Source organism: Sarcophilus harrisii, chromosome 1 (genome assembly GCF_902635505.1).
Source record: "Sarcophilus harrisii chromosome 1, mSarHar1.11, whole genome shotgun sequence".
Classification (NCBI taxonomy): Eukaryota; Metazoa; Chordata; class Mammalia; order Dasyuromorphia; family Dasyuridae; genus Sarcophilus; species Sarcophilus harrisii.
Genome location: NC_045426.1, coordinates 269,777,749 through 269,799,886, shown reverse-complemented (window position 1 = coordinate 269,799,886; position 22,138 = coordinate 269,777,749). Strand labels below are relative to the sequence as shown.

The following is a 22,138-nucleotide window of genomic DNA, read 5'->3' as shown; positions in this document are numbered from 1 at the left end:
CAAAGTAAAAATTATATGCTGATACCTTGAAATCTCTATGTAAAAATGGTATTCTATGAAAATAAAAAAATTCTCCTCCCTTCCCACTCCATTCTCCACACCCCCCCCCCCCCCCCATTTAAAAGTTCTGACTTTGTAGAAGGAAACCCGGAGCATTGCTAATACTTTTTGTTGAGGAAAACGTCTAGTTTTCATTTTACTATTTTCATTCATTTTTGTTTTCATATTACTATTATTGAAAGCTTATTGGATTTTTTTCCTCCAAGTAGCAATATACTTGGAATTATTATGATCTATTGTTTTTTAGCTTTTGCTTATTGATGTATTTATATTTTATGTGGATATTATTTAAAGAAAAGCTAAGATCATGCTCTATAATTTAAAAATTGATTTTTCTTTTTCCTTTTTCAGGCTCAGCATGAAAAATATCCTCATGTCCATAGAATCAGGTATTTGCTTTTTTTTGATCATCATAAGTAGTAAACCACTTATCCAAAGGTCCAAAATTTTTCAGGCAGTGTTGATGGCAATTAAATTTCACCACTAGTTGATTCCTTTGTTACTGATCTATATGAAGAGGAGGAAAGTCATTTCTTTGATCCCCATGTTCAGTAGTCACTACTGTTATATGGTACAGAATATTGACATCTTAAGTATCTAATTCCCTTAGGGAATGTGCTGTTGAATTGGAGTTTACTCAAGTTGTAAAAAAAAAAAAAAAAAAAAAAAAAAAAAGGCTAAATTAGAAATACTTTTAAATGGCCATTTTGGGGAGTTACTTTTAAGTACATGCAATAATTATATCTGGATAACCAACTGGGGCTTAGTGGAAGTCCGTAACAGATCTGCTTTCAAGAAAAGAGTTATTATTTAGATATACCTATACACATATATGTATATATCCATACACAAAACAAATTTTTCCAAGATATTTGAAGGTACTGGAGAAAAAAATTGTTATCTCAGTTTAATCCTCTACCTTTAATACCATTGATTCATTTGTTTATCAAAAAAATTCATTATGGATAATAGAAATAAAAACCTCAACTGTCATGGTTGTCACCATGACAAATCTAAAGTAGACGCCAAATTAATCAGATTTTGCTGTAATTTTATTAATATAATCAATATAATTTTAATTAATATTGATATATTTAATTAATATAAAATAAAAACTAAATTCTTCACTGCAGGCAAAGGAAGATAGCCCCATTTTGGTAAAAGTCTGACAAAGTACTACAAAAAAATGCAGAAAAAATAATATAAAATAATATAAATTATAATTTTAAAAAATATATATATATATATAAAATATTAAAAAACTTAAGATATCCCCCATAATATTAATTTTTGTTTTCTTTTGTTTTGTTTTAAATTTTTAGAGCAAAAGAAGTGGTCTTTGAAGCACAAACTTCTCGTTATCTAAATGAGTTTGAGGAAATTGCTGTCTTAGGAAAGGGCGGGTATGGAAAAGTATACAAGGTGATTATATTTTTAGACTAATTCAGTTTTCATGAACTTTTTCAAAAGTGTATACTAACATTGAAGCTTCCAAAAATAGTTAGGATCTTATTAATATCCCTAATATATTTATAATTAAATTTTTTGGATATAATTAAATAATTAGAATTGAGGTTCTTTTTTGCCCAGGTTCATTGATTCAGTTTGGGTCCTTAGGTTTTATCATTTTATTCAGGAATTTGTGCTATTAATTCACTATCCCACAAGTGTCAGATTCACAGCCTGATATATAATTGCAATATTGTGAACCAGAATAGAATATAATTTGGGAATGTTTAAGAAAATAAATTAAAATACAATACAGCCTAGATAATGTAAATTTGCAATTTTCTGCATCAATATACAGCCCACAGAGTTTTATTTCTATTTGAGTTTGATACCATTGTATAATACTATTTGGGGCTTAGCCTACCTCTTCTTGGAACTGCATTTGCAACCATTCCTTGAAGCAGGTTGATGTTTTTGAAAGAGTTTTGGATTTGAAGTTGAAAGATGTAGGCTTCGGGCCTCTTTCATTTATCTATGTCACCTTGGACAAGTGTCACTTTAACCCTTTTGGAGGCTGTCAAATGAAGGGGTTAGACTAGATGGAATTTCATGGTTTTTCTAAGGAACCTCTTAAATCTTATACTCCTAAACTTCAAGTTCTTGGGAATCTCCTTTTAATTTCAGACCCAAATCTAGTGCCACCCCTTCCATGATATGTGTTTTGATTTTCCCCTTTCTCTGGACCCTTTTAAAAATTGATCAACTCTTCAAATAACTGTTTGTTTAATTGAATAGATTCATGAAAAGTTTTAAATATCATTAAATACATCAGCTCCAGTTCTGAATTTTTATACTTCTGCCAGAATAGGAAGCCAGAAATGTACTAAAAGTACATTAAAAACAGTTCATATTTGGATTTACCTATTAGTCAGTTTAGATTCTCTGAAATATATAAATGTATTTATGTCATTGATAAATTATAATTTTTGTCTATTCTGTAAATTTCAGGTCAAGAATAAATTAGATAGACAATTTTATGCAATTAAAAAAATTCTTATTAAGAAAGCCACTAAAAAGGATTGTATGAAGGTAAGGATTTTCAATTCTCTTGAAAAATATTTTATTGTTTAATCTAATATTCCAATTAAATTCTGTGTCTACAAATCAAAATATAGATAAGGTATATAATTGTCAGTTTTCAAATACTTTGATTCTGATAAAATATATTTAATGCTAAATGGTATAAAATATAGTTTAATTTTTGATTTGATCACTTAGACAAAATAAATTGTCTAATATCAGCTTGTGATAATGGGATGCAACATTTTATGGAAGAGTTTAGTGGTAGATATTTCAGGACTTAAGAGTTTAGCTCCAGAAGTTCCACTACTGATTTGCTGTATTACCATTAGGCTAATCGTTTATCCCCTCTGTTTTGGTTTCTGTACATGTAAGATAGGGATTAAATAATGCCTACCCATCTTATTTTATCTCAGAGGATTTTAGGGAAAATTCTATAAAAATGCTTTGAAATGCATACAACATGAGACACTATTTCTATTTTGTTCACTAATAATAAATTTCTTTCCTTTTCATAATAGTGCAGAAAAATTTTCCAGTGACTGCAAGTTTTAGAATTCCAAAAACCCTAGAAGTTTCACATATTGTTTGTTAATAGAAGTTGATACATTGAACTTTTAAGAAACTGAAACCCAATCTAAGGTTTCTTTTCCAGGTACTTCGGGAGGTCAAGGTCCTCGCAGGTTTGCAACATCCTAACATTGTAGGCTATCACACAGCTTGGATAGAACATGTTCATTCAGCTCAGCCACAAGGTGAACATTTATTTGATCTAATAGCTAAATATTTCTGTTTTGGAACACCTCCTAAAAACATATGGCAGGTCATATGAATCAGCTTAACTCTTTTGTACCTTACCAAATTGACATGTTTATTTTCACAACTGTAAATTAACATTTTTGCCTATATTTTTAGCAGTAGTGTGGTAAATTGAGCTTTGTAAATATAAATTTTTGTACACTTCAAGTTTGAGCAAAATGTATCTCTAACCTGAGGCATAGAAGTGTGGTGAAAGATTGCTGGATTTGCTGTGAGAGGGCCTGGATTTGAATGCTGGACCTGCTGTCCTGTATTGTCTTTATGAAGTCCATATTTCTCTGGGCCTCAAGTTTTTCATTGTAAATGAAGAAGTTAGATTAGGTGGCTTCTGTAATCTCTTCCAGCTATAAATCTATGGTCCTACATACTTTTTTGTCAATATCATTATACTTTTAGAGATCTTACATTTTTCTGTGATTTTTTTTTTTTTTTTTAAATTTTACCCAACAGATAAGAGACTTCCTATTGTCAAGTTTCCATCTCTCCAGTTGGTATCTGATGAAACAGAGGACAGGTATAAAAAGGGTTAGATATTTGGATTCATAAAAGTGGGTATGGTACTTCAAAAGTATGTAAATATGTCAGGTATTGCTTAGGTAACTCTTGAATTATTATTGTTATTTTTTTTTTTTTTTTTTTTTGCTATTAGATAGTAGTATTTTGATTGAGTCTTCATTCCTTTTGTTTATTTCCAATTCTAAGATTTAAATTCTCTTCTCCCTCTCAGATTATCTCCTATCCCAATATTTAAATAGACATTGTAATTAGCAGTGTTTGACTTAGGGCATTATTTGTTATAATATCTTTTCTGCATATTAATTTTACATTGTCTTTCTTTTACTTCAGAGATCAATGTCATATTCAGAGTGATGAAAGTAGTAGCTCGTCCATTATTTTTGCTGATTTAGACTCAGAAAAAGAAAAACCTTTTGCAGAAACTTGCATTGACAATAAGAATAACAAGTTAGTAAGCTATACTGATTTGATCACAAGAGATACTAATGAATATGAGTCACAAGAAAATTGCTTAGTTAATACATCTACTAGATCACTTGTTAACCATCGTATGTTGCAAGAGAATAATTCGTACCTAGAGGAGAATTTTACATCCACTGAAGAATCTTCTGAAGAAAATTTGGCCTTGCTTGGACAAGGTGAGGTAAGCAGGCTACCCCTATCAATCTTATACATGATAATTGTGACTATAGAAGGATTGCTAATGTTAATTTATTACAAAATGAAGTTTTGAGTAAGCAGCTTTCAATTTTGGAACAAAGGCTTGTAGACCTTATAGTTTGCAATTTACTAAAAAAGAAAAATCCAAATAATTGTGGACCTGATATATCCAGTGAATGGGTATCACAGAAAAAGCAGATCTCTTTTGAAGAACTCTGATCTTAGTCCTAAAATCTCATCAACCTTGATTACTCAGCAGATCTAAAACTATCCAAGAGATAATTCCTAGGAATCATGAAACATTGTATCATTATTTGATCCTTTAGGTGAGGTATCATCTTATGCTCCATATTCAGATGCAGCTATGTGAAATCTCTCTTTGGGACTGGATTAATGATCGAAATAAAAATAAGGGATCATCTGTAGATGAACCTTCCTGTAAGTTTTATATTCTATGTTTATATTCTATTCTATATTCAGATATCTGTGTTGAAAAACTAAAATCAGTAAGTAGTTTTGTTTTACTTTTACTTTTAAAGTTCAGGTGGTATTACATTCTACATAAATTTCAGACATTAGAAATAGAACCATGCATTTTTGTATCAGTACCCTTCCTGTGATCTTTGAATGTATTTTACTTTTTGGTTAATGACTAAATGTTGAAAAAAAATTACTATTTTTTTACTTTAAAAAAAGTAAATTTCAAGTACTTTTCTGTATGGACTTAATTATTAGGGATCAATGGCTATTTTCAAAAGCATTTGAAGTAGCTCATAAAATTGAACATAATATGAGATAATTCAGGTAAAAATAGAAAACAGGCTAACTATAAGATTGGAGTGAATTTTTGTTACTAAATGCCTGAGGTAAACCTGTTGTACTTGGATACTAAACTTGGCTCTGAGTTTCCCTGGCAACTTTCTGTAATTTCTGATGCCCAGATCAAAATAACCCTGACAAATTTGTTTGCAGAGTAAACTTTTTCCTAGAACTAAATTATTATGTAAAAGTCTGTTGAATACTGTATAACACTAGATTATGTTTTCTGATACATTTGGCAAAAGAGAGATCATATTCAAATGGATATTTTACGTAATGTAACTCAATAAAGTCTAAGACCATAATATTAAATCATGACTTAGTGAAGAAAGGATTGAACTAATTTGACAAAACTACTTTCCTTTCTGATTTTCTAACTCAATAGTGTTAGAGTTTGTAGTATCTGTAACGATATATAATTAACTGATCATACTTTCTAAAATCTTAGATTAACCCCCCCCCCCCAAAAAAAAAAATTAGGTTTAATTGATACTTTCAATTTTTTATCATAGTTCTTTATGGAAATTTTCTTCCCTTTTTAAATTAAAACTTCTCTTGTTACAAAAAAAAAAAAAGACTGGTAATTTGTTATTATATATTTTGAATCCTCCCTAATGTTCTCTTTTCTTTTGCATTTCTTTTCTTTTTTTCTTATTCTGTTTTTTTAAATAAAAAAAATTTTTAAAATAAGAAAAGCAATGAAGCAAAAATACATCAGTATCTGAGTTAGAAAAAGCATTGTCGAATGCTAGATTGTTGTCAGTTCATGATTTTATAGTCTAACAGTCATTCATAATGCAAATAGTGCATATTATTGCTAACATAGGCAGACATATTCTTTAGATACTAAGGTGTGAGAATGCAGTTATCATTCTGTCATGAAAGTTTAAAAGTAAGTCTTGTGTCCCTGTCCCAAAAGTACTAACAGTGCTTGGGTACTATTAAATAATCAGAAAGGAAAGTAGTTTTGCTACATTAGTTCAACCCAAGTTATTTTTAGTCTGGCATTTTGTCTGTATGTGTAGTTTGCTCACTTCACCACAGTATAGGCAGTATTGCACCAACATGGGATAGCTAATAGTTTAAAGCAGAAATTCTTATGCTGGAGTCCATGGATATATTTCAAGGGATCTGTGAAATTGGAATTTATTGGTTTTCTGTGTAATCTTGTATTTTATTTTATACATTTGAAAAACATTATTTTGAAAAGAAGTCCAAATATAGGTTTTACTAGAAAGTTGGTTAAGAATTCTTGGCCTATTAGAATTTTATGGAACTGTAGGCCATTGTGGAATTTGGATGTGATTTAATAGGGTAGTGAAATAATCTGCTAAACTTCTAGAGATTTTAAAAATCATTGATGCTTTTTCTAATTTATTTTCTTAGGAAATTATTTGTCTATAAATTCATTGAGAATTTCATTATTTTAATAAATTAATTCTTTTGTTGTTGCAGCTCCTTTATAAGGGATTGTCTGGGATAAAAAATTGGAATAGAAATAAAATGTTCAAAGAATTGAAGTATATCCTTCAAGTGCATGCTTTTTTGGTATTTTAACCACAGTAAAATGGAAATAATGTTAGATGTGGACTGAGAAGAAAACTGGCTTTAACTCTCTTAAGTTCTAATTTTTACCTGGCTTTGTGACCTTGACCAAATTACTTAAGCTTCTTCATATGGAAAAAATAAAGGCTTGGATTTAAGACCTCTTAAAACTTTTTTCCTTACTTAAATACTGGCTCCACAGTCTTTGGCTGAAAACATCGCCAATTTCTCCCTTGTAGTATTTTTGAAAGGAAAGTGCAAGAAAAATGTTAGTTATTATTGTTGTTATACTGTTAAATAGTAATTGTAAAGAGATAATAAACATGTGACTTGGTTTATTATGATTGTCATGTTATTGTTAACTTACCTTTAATAATAATTGTAGTAATTAACCATCTTAAGTATTTTCCTGTCTTCTTGAAGAGAGTATGTTGATTTAACTTTGATTTGGTGGTTCAAGGTCATAATCATGACTATCAGTTGTTCTTCAGGCATCAGGAAAGACCTAATATAGTATGTAGCATTTGAGCTGAGCTTTGAAGGAAACAGAATTCTAAGAGACAGAAGTGAGTGAGGAAGCAAAGCATTCCAGGCTGGAGCTTAGCCAGTACAAAGGCATGGAGTTGAGAGGTGGTTTGTTGTGTTTGAGGAACTGCAAGAAAATTAATTTGATAAGATCTAATAAAACTGGAAAGTTAGATTGAAGCTGGACTGCAAGAGTAGCTGACATATAAACAGCTTCAGACGGCTTCGCTTTTTATATATTTTCACCCTCCTCACAGGCTTTTAAAAGTGAAATTATCTTTCCCTATAGGAGTTTGCTGCTTCCAGTCTGTAACCTGGAAAATGATATAACCAAGCATGTTAGCATATGTATTACATATGAGTAAATAATCCCCAAGTTAAAGTCTAAGAAGTTTTCCTGTGAAATAATTTAGTTAAGCAAAACTCATTGGCTTTAGTGCATTGGCATTTTGATATTTGCTGGCTCATAATTCTTTTTCACTTTCACTAGGTCTGTGATTCTTTTTAAAAAGACTGAAGCTACTAGGGTATTACTGTATGTTGCATAAAGGTGCAGGTTATATACTTTGTATGTAATACATAAGCCTGTATGTTACTTATTCTCCATATAGGATGTTACTATATTTAGAACTCATTTGAATAAGAATAAAAATCAATCAATAAAATAATTTATCACTTTCCTTCTTCAGGTCCTTATGTTATGAGCAGTGTTGCAACAAAAATTTTTCAAGAGCTCTTGGAAGGTGTATATTACATACATAACATGGGAGTGGTACACAGAGATCTCAAGGTAAATTGGAAAAACTAATGCATTTAAAGAAATGATAAGCTTCTTTTAGAGGCCATATCGGTAGGGATTCGTTAAATAAATTAAAATTTTTTAGGAAGTTGTTTAATCTTTGGACATTTCATGTTGATTCTGTCTTCCCTGCAATGGAAAGAGCATTAAGTCTGAATTAAAGAACCTGGTTTAGAACTGAGGTTCTGCCCCCATGTGATTTTGTGTAAGTCACTTAACCCCTTGAAACCACACAATTTCATCAACTGTACAGTAGAAGGGTTGGTTTAAGTTACCTTTATGATCTTTCTATTTCCAGCTCAATTAGCCTATCATCATTGCAAATATAATTATGAGAGTGAAAGTGCTTTGTGAGCTATATACATCATTGCAGCCTTACAGGGAGAATTAGATAATGCATTTATGTATCCCAAAGCACATCACTCAGGTAACAGAGTTAAATTAAAAAGGAAATCTATAAGTCACTACACTTTTCTTTTGTCCTTCACGTTTTGATTATTCAGAATGATATATATCCATAAATCATCTTTGAACTCTTTGTGATCATAGTTTTGAACTTTTCTGTCAAAAGTTTAAGCTTTTCTTTTCATATAAAGATTAACTGAATTGTGAAAAATATATTTGCAAAAGAAAAACACCTTTAAAAGCAAAATTAGATTAATACTGTAAATCACTTTTTATTTATTGAAAAAAGTTTAAGAATCAATTGTTTGTACATCCAAGATGTACAGGATGCTACAAATAGTCTTCTCTAACCAGAAGATGCTATTTGAGTTGGTGAAATGCTATGGAACTATGAAATTATGAAGTTTTATTTCAAGAGTTGGGATAAGTCACAGTAACTATATATAGAATCCCATATCTTCAGTGGGAGAAGTTGTTTTAAGTGATGTTTATATTTTTCTCCATAAAATTTTCTGATGTTATTTTTACAGATCACCTGTAGGGATAAAGGTTTTTGTGATAACCTTATTAGGGTTTCCTTTAATAGATGAAATTCTGGTAGTAGAAGTCCTGTGGGTAGAATTCCTTGATTGTTGGTCACTTTCAGAGGATAAGAGAGAAAAAGGAGCTTGTCAAGCAGTGTTGTATCTCTTATATTGGATCTACGCTGAAGAAACATAAAAATTGGAGCTTCCCCATTTCTTGTTAAGATATTAACATCTGCCTCAAATTCAAGTAGTAGATTTATTATTGCTTCTCTGCCTCCAAAACATGCTTCATGAATAGCAGTTTGTCCTTCATGATCTTGGGCATTTACTTTTGCTCCATTAGTTAAGAGTAAACGGATACAGCTTATATCTGCTGCTAATAACCTGCCTGCTTTAGTTGATGCAGCACATACTGCCAGTTTAAGGGCAGTATTCCCAGTAGCAGAGACAGTACAATTTACATTTGCTCCACAAGCAATTAGAGTTTCGGTCATCTCCTTGTTCAGTATGCCAGCAGCCATGTGAAGGGGTGTCATGCATGATTCATCAATGGCATTGACATGAGCACCATTCTGGGATAGAATGGAGAGAACTGGATAGGTACCATAGCGTATGGCCAGGTGGAGCGGTGAATATTTGTAGTCGTTGTCTACTTGAGCATTAACCAGAGCTCCATGCTCACATAAGATATGAAGACACATTACAGCATGATTCTGTATATCTGTCAGGATTCTTTGAATACGGTTTACTGGTTCTGTCCAAGTGGCAGGGGTAATTGGCCAATGTAGGAGCATGAGATGAAGTGTGGTGTGACCTCTGGTGTCCCTATAATATGTATTGATCACAAGTTAGCTCTAAAATGTGTATTTAATAAATAGAGGGGGCATTTGGATAGATACTAAGTGCTGATAATTAGAATTGTTTTAAGTGAAACAGACACCAAGAATGGTAGATATATAATCTCATAGTAATTCTGGAGTTAGTGAGGCCATCTTTTCTCAGTGCTTCATACCACCCTGCCGACCCAGATGGAAGGTAGAACAAGTTCCACATTTATCTCTGTTACCAAAGTTATAACTAAGATGATCTCCCACATTTCTTTATTTTGGAGAGGAAATGCATATATTTCTCTTCTAAAATCCAGTTTTCCCCACCATACTTTAAAAATGCCTTTTGGTCCATTAGTGTGACTAAATTTTTCAGAATAAAAAAAGAACCCCACTTGCATTTGGTATTATGTAGTTTAGGTTTTTAATAGTTGTTTTTTTTTTTTACATGTATTCATTCAGCATACCCAACTAGATTGTAAGCTTCTTGAGAGCAGGGACCATGGTTTTTACTGTTGAACACACTATATGGAGTCAACAGATAGATTATTTTTGTCTTTGTGCTCTTATTGCTGTAGCAAGCAGTATTTTATTTGTAGGTACCCAGATTTTTTTGATCATTAGGTTAATGAATAAATCATTAAAGTATGGCTCTTATTAGTCATACAAATTATTTATAAAGAATGAGTCAGGACGTACTTGGAAAAAAAAGTCACATCCTAAACTTTGAGCTTCCTTAAAATGTATTCTAAGGAGTAGTTTTGAAAGTATATATTAATAAATAATTATTTAGTGGATAACTCACCTTATTTCTGGATCAGCACCATGTTCTAGCAAGCAAAGCAAACTTTGTGCTTTTCGATATTTAGCAGCCAGGTGAATGGGAATAATAGATTGTGTCTGCATATAAGCAAAAATATTTAAAGGAATTAAGTTCATTTTGTTCATATGATTTGTATACCGGTATAATTTTTTTTTTGGGGGGGGGGGTATTATGCTCTAGGTTGAATAAGTTTTTCCTTCTTTTTCTTATTTTAAATGATCACAATGTTATTTCATTTTCAAATTGAAAGGGTACTTTTTGCCAAAATTTGCCAAAAATATTCATTTGTAGAAGTGACTGAAAAGAACCATGCTTAATTTTCTTGTCTAACAGTTATACTTTTAAAATAATAATCACTTCAGAGTAATTTAATCTCTAAATTAACTCATTGGGTGAAATGGTTGAGCACTAGAAATTTTGTTATTAAAAGGATATGACAGATTCAAAAATCAGGAAAAACTGCATATTTGAGTACATTTCAGAAATGCAAATGGGTGCCTTGCATTCATACAGCTGTTTGTGTAAAGTTATGACCAGTTTTTTTAAGACCTCCTTTATGCAGAAACATATAATGAGTCTTCAAGATAAGGAAAGTAGATGGGGTCAAAGGAAAGACTGACTTGTATTTATTTTTAAGTAAATGGAATTGATATATTTTATTATTATATTACCTATATTTCTCAGTGTATCCCTTACTTAACCAGCCCTTTTTACAAAGAATTTAAAAAGGAGGAAAAAACTGTTTAGCAAAACTAACCACATATTGGAAAATTATTGGCATATTATATGCAGTGTTCCATAACCATAATCTCCTATGAACTCCAGATGTAGGAAGTATTTATTCACATTTCTTATTTAGGACCATAAGAGTGACTTTTAATGATAGTCTCACTAATTGCTTTTGAGCTTTTTCACAAATCATCAAAAAATTTATAATGGTAGACCAGTAGGAAGTAGTGATAGAGGGGAAATTGAAAAAAGTCCCACTAAGTCATCCTGACATTTAGCATTTTAAATGATTGCTGTTTGAGCATAGTGCTAAATAAGTTTGAATCATTCAAGCAAAAAATAATTGATTGATTATGTGCTAAGGGCTGGGTATTGTGCTATACCCCAAACATAAGGATAGATATGAAATAGCATAAGCTTTCAAGGAGCTTACATCTTGTTAAGGGAAATGAAAAGTAATATATTTTAATTGTAATATATCTACTGTAAATATATATAAAGTAAAAAAATGTTATCTTTAGTGACTGAAGAAACCACTAAGCATTATTCAACATTTGCTATATTCTGGGTCCTGTGTTTAGGTGCACAAAGACAAAGGTGAAAAAAGTCTATGGTCTCAAGAAACATGTCATTAGGGTAGACAACATGTACACATATAAATAGATGAAAGACCTGTAGAAGGTACTTTTGGGGGTGGGATGGGAAGAGGCACTATTAGCTATGGAGAGGCTGTCAGGAAAGCCTCATGGAGAAGATGATATTTGAGCTGATTTTTTGAAGGAAATAGGATTTTAAGGGGTGTAAGTGAGGAGATGAGACATTCCAGGAAAGAAGAGAGCCAATATAAAAGCATGAAGGTATTAGGAGATGGAAAGTTATATATGAAAGCCAATTTGGAAGAACCATAGAGTACAAGAAGGGAAGTAATATGTAAAAAAAACTACAAAATTAGATTGGAGCAAGATTGTAAGGAATTTTAAGTGGCAAACAGAAGTTTGTATTTGATTTTCCAGGTGGTAATTACACAGATGATAACACATCAGCAGCTGTGTTGAAGGTAGATTAGAGAGAGTAAAGACTGAATACAAGGAGACCAATTTGAAAACTTTTACAGTAGTCTAGGTGACAAGTTATAAAGACAGAAGGTGGACAAATGCTAGAGAAGTTGTGAAGGTAGAAACAATGAGATTTGGCAGTTGACTGGCTATAGAAATTGAGAGAATGAATAATGTAAGATAACTCTAAGGTTGAAAACTTGGGAGGATGAAAAAGCAAAGTTAGGTACAGGAGCATATAATTTTGTTTTGCAGAAGTTGAGTTTGAGACATCTTGATTATCTTATAGGAAGGACATCCAGATCAAGATATCAAATAGGATAGAATTGGAGCTAAGAAGAGAAGGAGAGGGAGGAAGGGACATTCACTGGATATATAGAACTGGGAATCATTTGCATAAAGATGATAACTGAAACCCTGGGAACAGATGAGTTTTCCAGAAGAGAAAATGTGAAAACATAAAGCTCTCAGGATAGAACCTTAGAGAATACCCACAATTAGGGTGGGGAGAACATGGATTATGATTTGGCCAAAAAAAAAAAATATATATTACTGAGAAGAAGCAGTCACATAAGAAGGTTAGTACCAAGAAAAAGCAGTATTATGAAATTAGAAAAAGCAGTATTATTTAGAAGAAAGTATCCACAAGAGAGTATTCAATGTCAGATACTAGAGAATTCAAAAATGAGACCCCCCCCCCCAAAAAAAAAGCTGTTGATATGGCCATTAAGAGATCATAGTGAGGCAGCTAGGTGGCACAGTAGATAGAGCACCAGCCCGAAGTCAGGAGGACCTGAGTTCAAATGAGAGAGAGAGAGAGGGAGGGAGGGAGAGGTTTCGGTGTGATTTCAGATGAACATTGAGATCAAAAACCAGATTGCAAGCAGTTGGAAAAATGAATGAAAGGGGAGGAAGTGGAGGCAACAAATATACCCCCCCCCCCCCCCCCAGGATTCTGATTATAATTGGAAATAAAATTTTAGGAAGATAATTTGAGGAGGTAGTAAGATCAACCAAAGGTTTTAGTTTAGTTTTTGTTTTTTTCCTAAATGGGAAGACACAAATGTGTTTTTAGACAGAGAGGAAAGAGCCAGTTTGTAAATCATTTAACAAGCATTTATTAATATGAAACACTTTAATTTGGTTTGGGGATAGAAGAAAAAATGAAAGTTTCTGTCTTCAGGGAACTTATTTTCTTTAGGGAGACAACATGTACATATATAGTTGTGTATTGGTCTCAAATTTAGGCTACCTTTTCAATCTGAGTCTTTATCCCAGGGCTCTCTTAATGATCTTCACCAGGCCTGTATCTTATTCACCTGCCTCTCCAGCATTTTGAGCCTAACACAGCCTTCTCTACTATCTGAAGGCCATCCCAGGAACCAGACTAACTTTCCCCCTCCTCCCTCCCAACTCTTCAATAGGCCCACCTTACGCTGTTACCTAATCTGATCTCCAAGGTCATACCTTTCTCTTGCTCCTGTTTTATGTGAGACAGGCCTCCTGAGACAACACATCACAACACCTGCCATGAGTTGGATCTTAAGGGAAGACCTTGGATAGTGCAATCGCCTGGACTCCTTCATTGAACCTCTTTGTAACCATTGCTACTCTGCCTGGACCTATTCTTCAATGTTTAGCATATTCTCATCCCAATATTCTACTCATTCCAGTTATTCTCACTGCCTTGATTCTGATGTAGAGTCTCCATTTCCCATCCCTAGCTGTTTGTTCCCTTATCCCCTGACTAAAAACCTCTCTCTTCCACCCATATCTTGCTCCACATTGGCCAGCACTTTTAATTGTGCTCTCTGAAATGTCTTTTAATAATGAATTTTTTGTCCTCTTAAATCTTTTCTTTCTCATTTCTTCCATCTTGTACTCACTGAGATCTGAATCCCTTCTAATGTCACCATATTCCTGCTCATCCTTTTTGGTACTGGTTATACATTTATTTACTCATATTTCCTCCTTACTCATGGTTCTGGACAGGAAGAAGGGGAGTCAGAATATTTTTTGCTTCCTCAATGAGTTCAGTGCTTGTTTCACCCAATTCCTTCTTATTTATGTTTCCTCAAGAAACCCTAGTTTTACAGTTCCTAAATTTACTTATTTTCCATGATTTACTTCTTCAGCCCACTTCAGCTATACAGAGACAGTCATATTTTTATGTTGACATCACCAACTAGTGTTCAACTAACCTGTTCATGAGCTCTATATGTTTTATCTGATCATAATCTCTTTCCTCTTTTCCTGTGCCTCATCATCCCTAACATTGTTATTTATTCTCATGGTGACGTCCATTCCACACAAAACCATGCTAGTTGAGTTCATTACAGATTTATATTACATTATCTTAATTGGTCCTTCACTGCAAGCAAAGCAAACCTTTTTATGTCTTCCCTAATTGGGTGACAGTCCCACTTGCCTACTAGGCTTTTCCAGTCTTTTCATCTCTCTCCAAATAACTCATGATTCCCCTTCCCCCAGCTTTCTTAACTGAGAACTTTGCCTCTTAACTTCACTAAAAAAAATTGAGGCCATTTATTGAGAATTCCCTCTTTCCTCCTCCTCATTTCGAACTCACTTTTTTGCCTCTACAGTAACACTATCCCTTTTATGTATCCTATTCTTTCCATTTAGACAACCACCACAACCTTCTAATTGAAGCCTTTGCTTCAGGTTTCTTATCACTCCAATCTGTCCTCCACATAGCAGTGTGAGTGTTTTTCCTCAGGTGCAAGACAGACTGTGTCACTTCCTTACTAAAGGTCAGTATCTCCTGCATGCCTCCAGGTTCAGTTATATTTGGCATTTAAAGCCCTTCAAACTCTGGCTTCTTCCAACAGTTCCAGTCATCCTCTTCAGATTACTCTGTGATCTAGTTACACTGGCCTCCTTGTTGTTCCTAACACAGTGTTCTGTCTCCCAACTCCATGTCTTTGCATTGGCTGTCCCTTAGTCCTGAAATACTCTCTCTCCTCACCTCTACTTTCTAGCTTCCCAGATTTCCTTCAAAACTCAGTTTAGGCCTTTTCTAGTGTTCCACACCGTTCCCTCCCCGTTTATATGGTTTTTTGCATATTGTCTCACCATTAAATATAAACCCCTTGATGGTAGGAATAAAGACCATATTTTTGCCTGCCTTTGGGTTCCCTGTGCTTAGCACCGATGCCTTGCAAGCTCTACAAACTTGACTGACTTATATGTAAGTAGATATAAAAGGGGTAGCTAGGGTGGCACAGTGGATGGAGTGCTGGGTCCAGAATCAGCAAGACTCATCTTCCTAAGTTCAGTATGATTTTGGATATTAGCAGTGTGGCCTTGGGCAAGTCATTTAATCCTGTTTGCCTCAGTTTTCTCATCTGTAAAGTAAACTGGAGAAGAAAATGGCAAACCACTCCAGTAATCTGCCAAAAAATTAAAAAAGCAACCAAACCAAATGGGATCATGGAAGGCTGGACATAACAAAACAACAACAATAAAGTAACTAAAAAGGTAATTTCGCGGGAAAAGCACAAGCAGCTGGGAAGATTAGGTAAGTGCTTATGTAGAAGGTGACACTTGACTTTAAAAGAAACTAAGGCTTTTGAAAGGCATAATAGAGAAGAAACTGAATTCCATGCATGAGGAAAGCTTGAGCAAAGGCATGGTGGTGGAATGTGATGTGAGGGATATCCAAAAAGACCAATTTGACTGGGCCATTGAATGTGAAGAGGAGTAATGTATAAGAAGCCAAGGTTGGAAATGGGTTATGAAGGTTTTTAAACTGTGAAATAACATAGGATAATAGACTTAAGTAAAGCTGAAAGGAACTTTAAAGATCACCTGGTTTGAACATCCTGCTCAGGCCTGTGTAAGAATATTACTTTGGCAGCTAAGTGGAGAGTGGATTAAGGAAAGAAGTGCCTGAATTCAGAAGGATCATTTAAGAAGTTAATGCAGTAATCCAGACAAGAGATGATGACAGCCTGAACTAGGTTGAAGAGAAGAGAAAATGATGGCTGCTAGGAATATTGTGGAGGCAAAATCATCAAGACTTTTAACAAGTGTGGGGCAGTAGGTAATGCACCAGCCCTGAAATCAGGAAGACCTGAGTTCAAATCTGTCCTCAGACACTTAATACTTCCTAGCTTTGTGACCCTGGACAAGTCACAATTTCCTCATCAATAAAAAAAAAAAAAAAAAAAAAAAAAAGACTTAACAAGTGACACCCTACAGTATGTAGGGTGAATAAGAAGTTAAGAATTTCTCAAATAATATTGGTACTCTTAACAGAAAAATAGACAGGAAGAGAAATGGATTTGGGGAAAAGGTCCATGTTTTGAATTTGAGACCCACTAGGCCATCCAAGTCAAAATATCCAATAAACTGTTAGTTATATGAGATGGCATCTTAAGAGAGGGATTAGGAAAAGATATACAGGATCTAGGACTAATTTAAGAAAATAGAATAAAGTCACCAAGAGAGCATAAAGGGAGAAAGATTACAGGATAGAGCCTTGGAGGATATCCACACTGATAGAATGGGGCATAGATGGCAGTACAGAAAAAACTGAGATGAAGCCATAAGAAAACTAAAAGCAGAATCCTGATAAACTCGGAGGAAGGTACATAGTGTCAGATGGTGCAGAGAAGTAAAGAAGATGAGCATTGATTTAATATTTAAAGAGATCATTGGTAATTTGGGAGAGAACAGTTTCAGTTGAGTAATGAGATCAGAAGCCAAATTAAAGAGGATTAAGAAGTGAGAGGAGAAAAAGTAAAAGCAGTGAATGGAGACAGCTTTATATCTTAAGATTTTGACTATGGAGAGATTTAGGTTAGTAATTTGAGGGGATGGCAGGGTCAAATGAGAGTTTTTAAAGTTGGAGGATACTAGGTACAGTCATAGGTAGCAGAAAGAAAACCATAAGGAGATACTGAAGATTAGAGAGGTGGGAATGATAATGGATCATTCTGCTGGAAGAAATGGAAAGAAATGAGATTGGTCGAAGGGTACAAGCTTTGGTGAGAAGGGTCATTGTCCAAGAACAGAGTTAGAAAGAGAATGGAAGATGATGTGAAGGGATTTTGATATGGAGAGTAGAAAACAAGAAGATTATTGCTGCTTACATGATGAATTTCCTTCAAACCCTTGAGTAATTTTATTTCTCTTTGTACAAAAGGGGTTACCTGGTTCAGAAGTAATCTGTAGCATGTGGAATTGGCCAAAACAGTTATTGGCTGGTTCACAGGATGATTTCTTAGTAGCATTTCAATGGTAGTGCAATCTTCTCTCATTATGGCTTCATAGAGTTTGGTGTGAAGTGCTTTTGATCTTACTGGTTCAGTGGAAGAGGCTCTATCAATTACTGGGCTTCTAGTTCCTCTTTTGGTTATATTTCCCATGATAATAACTTTTTAGACAGTGAGAAATTAGAGTTCAGGGGAAACTGTATGTTGTGGAATGTAGTCAATTTAAAACTCTTTATGATGATTCCGTTTGGTTCTAGAACAGTTTTGGAATTATTGCTTTTAAAGCTGTAGCTATGGACACTCAGGTGAGTGTCCACAGAGCACACACTGCAGCAAAGAAAGGAAAAACTTTAATATCCGATGCCAAAACTAGGGAGATGGACAGGAGACAAAATTAGAAAGCAACTCTTAATTAAATCACGTTTTCTTTGGAGGCTAGACAATGCTAAGAAGACAAGGCTATATACAGCTGAGAAGCTGTCCCAGTGCAGAATCTTCTAGAAAAGTAAGTTAAAGGCTAGGTGACATATAGTTTCAAGAACCCATTATTTCTTAATCCCTGAAGAGGGTTTCTTATCTTCCCCCCATTCCCACTCGCACCCTCCCATCTCCCTGAGGAATCAAAAGAATTAACTTTGGGAGGTATTAACTTTGTGCCATTCCTGTGCTGAGTGTGGCTCTCTTTGTCCTACTGTACAACCATCAACTCTCTCAGCCAAAGAATTATCACTGGTTAAATGTACTTTACAAGCGACATTCTCTATCCCAGATCTGTGATGCTGTTGTAGAAGGGAGGCCAACATCTGTGTGGGAGAAAGCATCACTTAGAAGAGTCTCTTGTAAGGAGAACTTGCTCCAAAGTCACTATAGATCAGCTCCTCTATTGAAAGAAGCAGCTCAGTTTCCTTTGACCTATGTAATTGTTATACATGAGGATTTTTAAATCTTTGAGAGACTCTTCAGGATGCCCCAAAATGTTTATTGTATTCATGTGGATGAAAAGACAACAGCTGAATTTAAAAATGCTCTGTAGTGATTGGTGGGCTGCTTCTCCAATGCTTTCTTTGCCTCTAAGATGGAGCTGGGGATCTGTCGTGGAATATCGAGAGCCTGAACAGCATGAAAAACCTTGTAGCCTCTAAGGTACAGTGGAAGTACATAATTAACATTTGTGGGCAAGATTTCTCTCTGAAAACCAATAAGGAAGTAATCCAGCATTTGAAAAGATTTAAAGGCAAAAATATATCCCGGGCTGCTGCTTCTAATACATGTTATTGAAAGGCCTAAATATGTCTTCAAAGAATATATGAGCCCTCAAATCCCATAAATATGCAAAAGCCAGAATTTTAAGGTCCTTACCTCCCTATTAGCTAGTAATTTACTTTGGCTTGATTTATGCTGCTTTCATAAGGGAGTTTGTCAACTTTGTTCTCCAAGACCATCAGGCCATTGATTTATTCCTATGGTCTAAAGACATCTACATCTCTGATGAACATTTCTGCGTGACAATCAGACCTCTGATGTTCCTGAATTCATGCTAATTGCATCTTGGGAAGGAAACCTTAGAGGTATAAAGTAGCATGACATGAAAAGTGAATATGATCACTACATATGTGAAGTTCACACCTTTGGAAACATTGAATTAAAATGGCCATATGACTCTCCAACTATGATTGCTAACAACATAATGACTTACTTCAGAATGCCTGAAGTTGAGACTTAGAGAAAGAGCCTTAAACCAAAGTGAAATTTGGTACAATCAAGTTGGTATTGATGCTCCATGACTCAGAATTCAAGAGAGTGAAGACAGGATCCAAAGCTTAATTAATGACTTTGGAAAGGAAGCGCTTTTTCCTTAAAGACTTGGGACTTTATCAAGTCATAGTTTTCATGGTTAGCTGCAATGATGTTGATACAATGGTCAAAGCCGATTTCCAAGTAACGAGCATGAATTAGTTAGTTGGGTAGTTGTGACTTGGTAATCTGTGATTTTTTTCATTCTATGAATTTCAGTTATTGATAGATTATAGAAAAAATAATCAGGCTCTAATTTTATTTAAGATCCTCGTTTTATCTATACATCATCTATCTAAAGCATACTGAAATATAAAGAAAAAAGCCTGATGGTCTTGTTCCTCTTGTCTGTGACAAAGCAGAATGAGTTCATCCCCAAAAAGAGATTATTTTTGATTTATAACAATGCCATAGTGAGACATAGACAGATTCTGTGTTTTTTCTCCTGTACATGCTTAACAATAACTAGATACCTGATTGTTTTTTCCCCAAACCCAGGCTGACAGAATTGAGACCATATATTTATTCCTTAGCATTGGTGTCTTTAGCCAGTAGTCTATGCATTATGTATATATTATAAAGTCTTCAGCAAAGCATAGAACAGGACTGGAAACACTGAATGATGTTTGCCCCATTGGGAAAAAAGTCTATGAAATTGTGCTTTCTCTGTTACAAATTCTGGGTTTTTCTGTGTCCTTGGCTCTCTTTTATATTTACCTCCTGAACAGAGTTGACACAAGCTTGGGTATTTGTTGGCGAGCCCCTGTGAAATTAAGAAAATTTAAACTTTACCAAAGCATGGATTTCTTTTCTGTGTATATGGGGAAGACAGTGAACTTCTATGTTTGTGGGGCTTATAAAAGAGTAAATTCTTAAAGTGCTGCTTGAATTCTCTGTGGTATCAGAACTAATTTCTATGCCTTGCTGAGGTTCCTTCCATGCCTTTTTAATAATAGCATCTCAGAGAATAAATTGTACTCTGTGTAGTAGACCTTTAACTTGAGCCAGTATAAAAAATAGCTTTGTCAGGTGATGGCTGCTATAAGAATATAAAGTAGTACAGATTTTGTTTCCATTCTCATTTTTACCTTCATTATAATAAAGCAAAACAAGCAACTCTGGGCATTCATTCACAGGAAGAAAATTCTAAGACTCTAAAAATCAATTGAGGCAGGTTACCTCAGTACTAGAAATTGTAGAAGTTCTATAGAATTGTAGAACCTTGTATTTTTCAGTGTGATGCAATCAGGATTTAAGATATCCAAGTTTACCAGAGTTGTCAGATCATGAAAACCTGATGTTAGAGGACCAATTTGAGACCAAATATTGAATGGAATACATAGGGAAATAATCTTGAAAGGAAATATTACAGGTTCTTCAGTAACTGATTCCTCCTGTTAAAACATTCTATTCATTTCTGAAGCTGGAACCTATTCAAAAGGAGGATAGAAGCCACAATTTTTTTTTCTTTAGAGGAAGAATTAATCATTTTGTATTCTGGCTGTGTACCTTAGGCCATTTTATTGTAATCAGGAGAATGTCTTCCTACTATGACAAAAGCCAGCCTTGGGACAGTTAGATGGCACAGTGGATAGAGCACCAACCCTGAAGTCAGGAGGACCTGAGTTCAAATCTGGCCTCAGACACTTAACACTTCCTAGCTGTGTGACCCTGGGCAAGTCACTTCACCCCAATTGCCTCAGGAAAAAAAAGCCAACCTCCTCAGTTATATTTAAGCCTATGTTGACATCCAGTCTATACTTTGGATGGCTACATTTTTGTTTTTTGATTAGAATACTTACTGGAAAACTAGTAGCATATATTTACATAAGAAAATGGTATCTTAAGATATGGACAATTTTTAGATGATGAAATTAAAACCATCTATGTCAGATAAAAAAAATGCTCTAAATCACTATTGATTAGAGAAATGCAAATTAAAACAACTCTGAGAATACCACCTTATACCTCTCAGATTGGCTAAGATGACAGGAAAAGATAATGATAAATGTAGAAGAGGATATGGGAAAACTGGGACACTGATGCATTGTTAGTAGAGTTGTGAAATGATCCAACCATTCTGGAGAGCAATCTAAAATTATGTCCAAAGTGCTATTAATCTAGGCATACCCTGTGATTCAGCAGTGCTATTATTACTGGATCTGTATCCCAAGGAAATCATAAAGAAGGGAAAGGACCCATATGTGCAGAAATGTTTGTAGCAGCTCTTTTTGTGGTAGCAAATAATTGAAAAATAAGTAGATGGTCATTAATTGTGGAATGGATGAACAAGTATATGAATGTAATAGAATATTACTGTTCTTTAAAAAATGATGAACAAGCTGATTTTAGAAAGGCCTGGAAAGATTTACATGAACTGATGCTTAATGAAACAAGTAGAACCAGGAATACATTGTGCACAGTAACTGCAAGAATGTGTGATGATCAATTAATCTCTCCCATGGTTTT

The 22,138-nt window shown here is 34.1% G+C and overlaps 2 protein-coding genes across 2 annotated transcripts in view; one reads left to right on the top strand and one right to left on the bottom strand.

The window, feature by feature from the left end:
- Positions 1–22,138, top strand: part of EIF2AK1 (eukaryotic translation initiation factor 2 alpha kinase 1) — a 37,357-nt gene that overhangs the window by 7,109 nt on the left and 8,110 nt on the right. Inside the window, exons 4-11 of the mRNA XM_003761460.4 lie at positions 412–449; positions 1,383–1,482; positions 2,518–2,598; positions 3,245–3,344; positions 3,859–3,922; positions 4,255–4,567; positions 4,911–5,022; positions 8,163–8,263. Coding sequence (XP_003761508.2) covers positions 412–449; positions 1,383–1,482; positions 2,518–2,598; positions 3,245–3,344; positions 3,859–3,922; positions 4,255–4,567; positions 4,911–5,022; positions 8,163–8,263 — 909 coding nt within the window. The remainder of the gene's footprint in view (positions 1–411; positions 450–1,382; positions 1,483–2,517; positions 2,599–3,244; positions 3,345–3,858; positions 3,923–4,254; positions 4,568–4,910; positions 5,023–8,162; positions 8,264–22,138) is intronic.
- Positions 8,926–18,118, bottom strand: ANKRD61 (ankyrin repeat domain 61). Its single transcript, XM_003761462.4, has 3 exons — positions 17,813–18,118; positions 10,837–10,931; positions 8,926–10,029 (listed from the first exon to the last, which is right to left on the bottom strand). Exons 1-3 carry the CDS (start codon positions 18,026–18,028, stop codon positions 9,084–9,086), a joined length of 1,257 nt encoding a protein of 418 aa, XP_003761510.1. The 5' UTR covers positions 18,029–18,118; the 3' UTR covers positions 8,926–9,083.